Here is a 4,183-nt window from a genome sequence, read left to right as displayed (position 1 = left end):
TGAAATCCTGTTTCATCATTATACCAAGACAAATATGTCGTAAAAATCTACTTAGTGCACTGAAAAACAAGTTGAAAAGATTACGGTAGCTATTTTAGACTAAAATGATCTATCTTCAACTTTATAGCCACCAATGTTTTGATATTAAACTTTTAAACATTCATTATTTTACTCAATAAACCAGTTATTACTTTGTATTTTATTATTTAATACACACCATATTCATAGAAGTTGAAATACTCAATACTTTTTAGTGCATTTCTTTATAACATATTTTTTCTATCGAAATGCAAGCTGAGATTTATATGCCATTGGTCATAAATACAGAAGTTAATCTTGAATTTTGAATCAAGATGATCAGATAAGAGTAAAACTGACTGATATTTATGTGAGTATAACATTCTGGAAAGGAAGAGACAATTTTTTTTATCTGATATATGTAGATCCAAGGTTCCTACCTGATATCAATCAAGATAATATCTTTGGACTTTGCGACACTGTTTTGCCCTCTCTGATGCTGGTGGATATGGATGGTCCAGTGATTCTGATAAGACAAAACCATATTATTACATGTTACAGGTCCTTCATGTCACAGATTGCAGGGCAATGGCTATTGAGACTCAACATTTCCCTGTTATTACAGTGAATCAAGCTGGCCCCAATGTTGACAGGCCTTTCCCTGTTATTACAGTGAATCACGCTGGTCCCAATGTTGACAGACCTTTCCCTGGTATTACAGTGAATCATGCTGGTCCCAATGTTGACAGACCTTTCCCTGGCATTACAGTGAATCATGCTGGTCCCAATGTTGGCAGGCCTTTCCCTGGTATTACAGTGAATCATGCTGGTCCCAATGTTGACAGGCCTTTCCCTGGTATTACAGTGAATCAAGCTGGTCCCAATGTTGACAGACCTTTCCCTGGTATTACAGTGAATCATGCTGGTCCCAATGTTGACAGGCCTTTCCCTGGTATTACAGTGAATCAAGCTGGTCCCAATGTTGACAGACCTTTCCCTGGTATTACAGTGAATCATGCTGGTCCCAATGTTGACAGGCCTTTCCCTGGTATTACAGTGAATCATACTGGTCCCAATGTTGGCAGGCCTTTCCCTGGTATCACAGTGAATCATGCTGGTCCCAATGTTGACAGGCCTTTCCCTGGTATTACAGTGAATCATGCTGGTCCCAATGTTGACATGCCTTTCCCTGGTGAAGCAATGAATCACATCAAATCTCTGAAATTGAGTTCGTCCAATGTCTGATATTCATCTTTAATATCATCATACCTGAAACTACAAACATTTTTAAGCATGGGTTCAAATTTTCAGTTAATTTTTTTTATATGAATTTGTTGGTTTGGTATAGGCAAGGATCAACATTGTGACATGTGTCATTTGTGTTACAGATGTCATTTTGAATGTGTGCAAAATCAACATCCAAAAAAAATCGTCATGCATGCAGTCAGCTAAATCAGCTTCTAAAGTATGCACTTAATATCATGAGATATTTCTTAAATATCATCCCTCAAACTTTTCAAATTAATTTAAAATATTTTCACAGATGATTAAACCCACCCGATACTCCCATGCTATCACAATACTATGGTGGCTCATTTAGGAGTGAGTTTCTGAGGACATTTGTTTTCAAACTATCAACCTGTAAAGATATATTCCCCTTACCTCTTAGAATGTACATGAAACTTCTCAATTTGGAGTATTCATCAATGAACTTACTTGGTGTCATGAATATGCAACAGAATCCAGTAAATCCATAAAACAAAGTAATTATTAATTAACATTTTTCAACAAATGAGTACTTTTAAGGATTTATCAGATTATAGAGGATTTCTGTTGTAGAGTTATGGCACTTGGTAGATCCAAGGATGAATATATACGCTTATTGGCCAAGTTTGAAAATCTTTATTTTAATGTTCATTCTAAGAGGGAGTATTTGTTTAATGTACATACAATACAAATGATACAAATTGCCACATGTCCTAAATAAGTTACCATATATTTTTCTACTCCCACTACATTCTTTGCATTAAATTTCTTACAACACTCAGGGAGCAAATAAACCTGCGAGAATTAAATAAAGTATCAAAGTGTTTATAGACACATCACACAAACAGTTTATTATACTCATGTTAACAATTTTAAACTATTTATAGACATTCTCACTTTAATTCAATCAAGTGCTGTGGTTTCAGTTTTTTTAAGATCTTGTTCTGGTTGACAAGTATTTAAACTAACACTGAAGAATTATGTGTTAAAATTAGAATGATTTAAAGAAAACACACTGCAGCATGTCCCCAGGGAAAACTGTATTCTATTGAAGATTCTACACACAATCCAATTCAATTTCACGTTGCACTTTCTCTATTAAAATAATAGTTCGTCTTTACAAATTGTCTGTGAACTATGAATAGAAATGTCAATTTCTGTTCTAGTTTTGAGTTCATTAGGATATCAAACTATCTAGATGTCCAAGTTGGCTAATCTTTACAAGAAATCTTTGTAGCCTTTCAAAACAGGGGTAGGTAATTTCCTATCAAATTGACGTTTTCCAATGCTACTACTTGTGACCTAGGCCAGTGCTTCTATAAGAGAATTATCTCATAAAACCTTACACCAAGTTGCCTTAAAGTGTGTTGTTCTCAATCCAGACCAGGCCATGATAAAATATTCTCATTTACACAATAAGTATCTAATGTAAAGGGGGGATCATTTTGACCAATTGCCAGTCATGTCTGATTGCAGCTTCTAGTGAAAGCTTCTCTGAGCTTTGTATAGTATGATTTTGTTAGCATAGTTAGATCCTGAACTTGTATTTAATTTTGAATGAGTTATTTATTGACTACCATTATTTACTTACTATTATTTACTAATTTGTAGAAGCATTTCAGTGAGAAAGTTTAAAACATTGAATTGAAATAAAATTGTCTAATTGTAACATTCCATTCAGTTCAAAGAAAGAAATGTGCACCATGTCAATTCAACAATATTTTAACACTTTAATAATATGCAATTGAATTCTTCACAGATCTCATGTGTTCATCACTTTATCAATGGAGTGATCTGAATGATATTACAATCTAAAGCCATTAGGTGACACAAAAAAAACTCTTCCAATGAAACAACTCAATAACAGCGAGTGTAAAAAGTAACAAATTGGTGACTAACAAGACAGTTTTTATTGTTTCAATAAGATTTTTAGTAAGATTTTGAAACATTTGCCTGCAATATCCATTATCTAACTGCAATGTCTGATCCACTACCGACTGTAAGTGTGATTTTTTTAACCCAGTACATTGTAAAACCAACATTATGACTAATACTGATAACTGTGATTGTGATTGGGAAATAGAATCACATGCAGGCATTCTTGTTTGATGAAAGCCATGCTTATTTAGTTTAATATAACATAATTATCATATCTGGGATCTCATCAACCAGATTTTTTTAGTGCTTAATTAATAAATACGAGTGAGTCATTAAGATATTGTGTTAACGATAATTAGATGATAGTGTCTGATATTCCGTGCTGAGATAACACCGTTTTTATTTTACTGTTTTCTATTGTCTTTTACTAAGTGCATATTTCATTGATTTTGCTACTTGTTCTCACTCTTCTATTGTCATATTAAACAATCTATGGTGTTCTATTTTTATCATTAGGGAGCAGGTACTTGTCTTAAAATAATAAAGGACAATTGTATGACCTCTCAAAATTGATGGTCTTTGTATCATTTGGATATTGTATTGAATGGATTTTATAGCAGATTATTATGCAAATAGTTGGTAAATTTATGGCACATATTCTGGTTAAAATACTGTTATAATTCATCACCAGATTGGTCAATATCAACTTTGTATAACTTTGTATTACTTACTCAATTTGAATTATGTAGGTCATTCTTACTTTCCAAATGAAATAATTCCTGGCCCCATTACCACGAAACATTTCAAATGCTCAACTTAGATTTTACTCAGATACATAATACCCTTCGCATCAAGAAAAGGTACAATTTGAAGATTAATGTGATAATGGGAGAACTGTGTCCTAAGGAATAGATTGATATTTGTGTATCTTTGACATCAGTAAGTATGAAAAAAGGTTTGTGGCGCCAAGTCATGATCTCTGATACATCAAAGTCAAGAGTGGTCAAGTACTGGTGACCAT

The 4,183-nt window shown here is 33.3% G+C and overlaps 1 protein-coding gene across 1 annotated transcript; it reads left to right on the top strand.

Moving 5' to 3' along the window:
* Positions 1-606: 606 nt before the first annotated feature.
* On the top strand, positions 607-1,263 carry LOTGIDRAFT_173316 (hypothetical protein; the record flags this gene model as incomplete). Its single annotated transcript, XM_009050788.1, has 1 exon — positions 607-1,263. The coding sequence occupies one exon, from the start codon at positions 607-609 to the stop codon at positions 1,261-1,263; it is 657 nt and encodes a 218-aa protein (XP_009049036.1).
* Positions 1,264-4,183: the final 2,920 nt, after the last annotated feature.

This window comes from Lottia gigantea, assembly GCF_000327385.1.
Source record: "Lottia gigantea unplaced genomic scaffold LOTGIsca_155, whole genome shotgun sequence".
Lineage (NCBI taxonomy): Eukaryota > Metazoa > Mollusca > Gastropoda > Lottiidae > Lottia > Lottia gigantea.
Note: the sequence above shows the minus strand (reverse complement) of the source record. Positions and strands in the feature narration are given on the sequence as shown.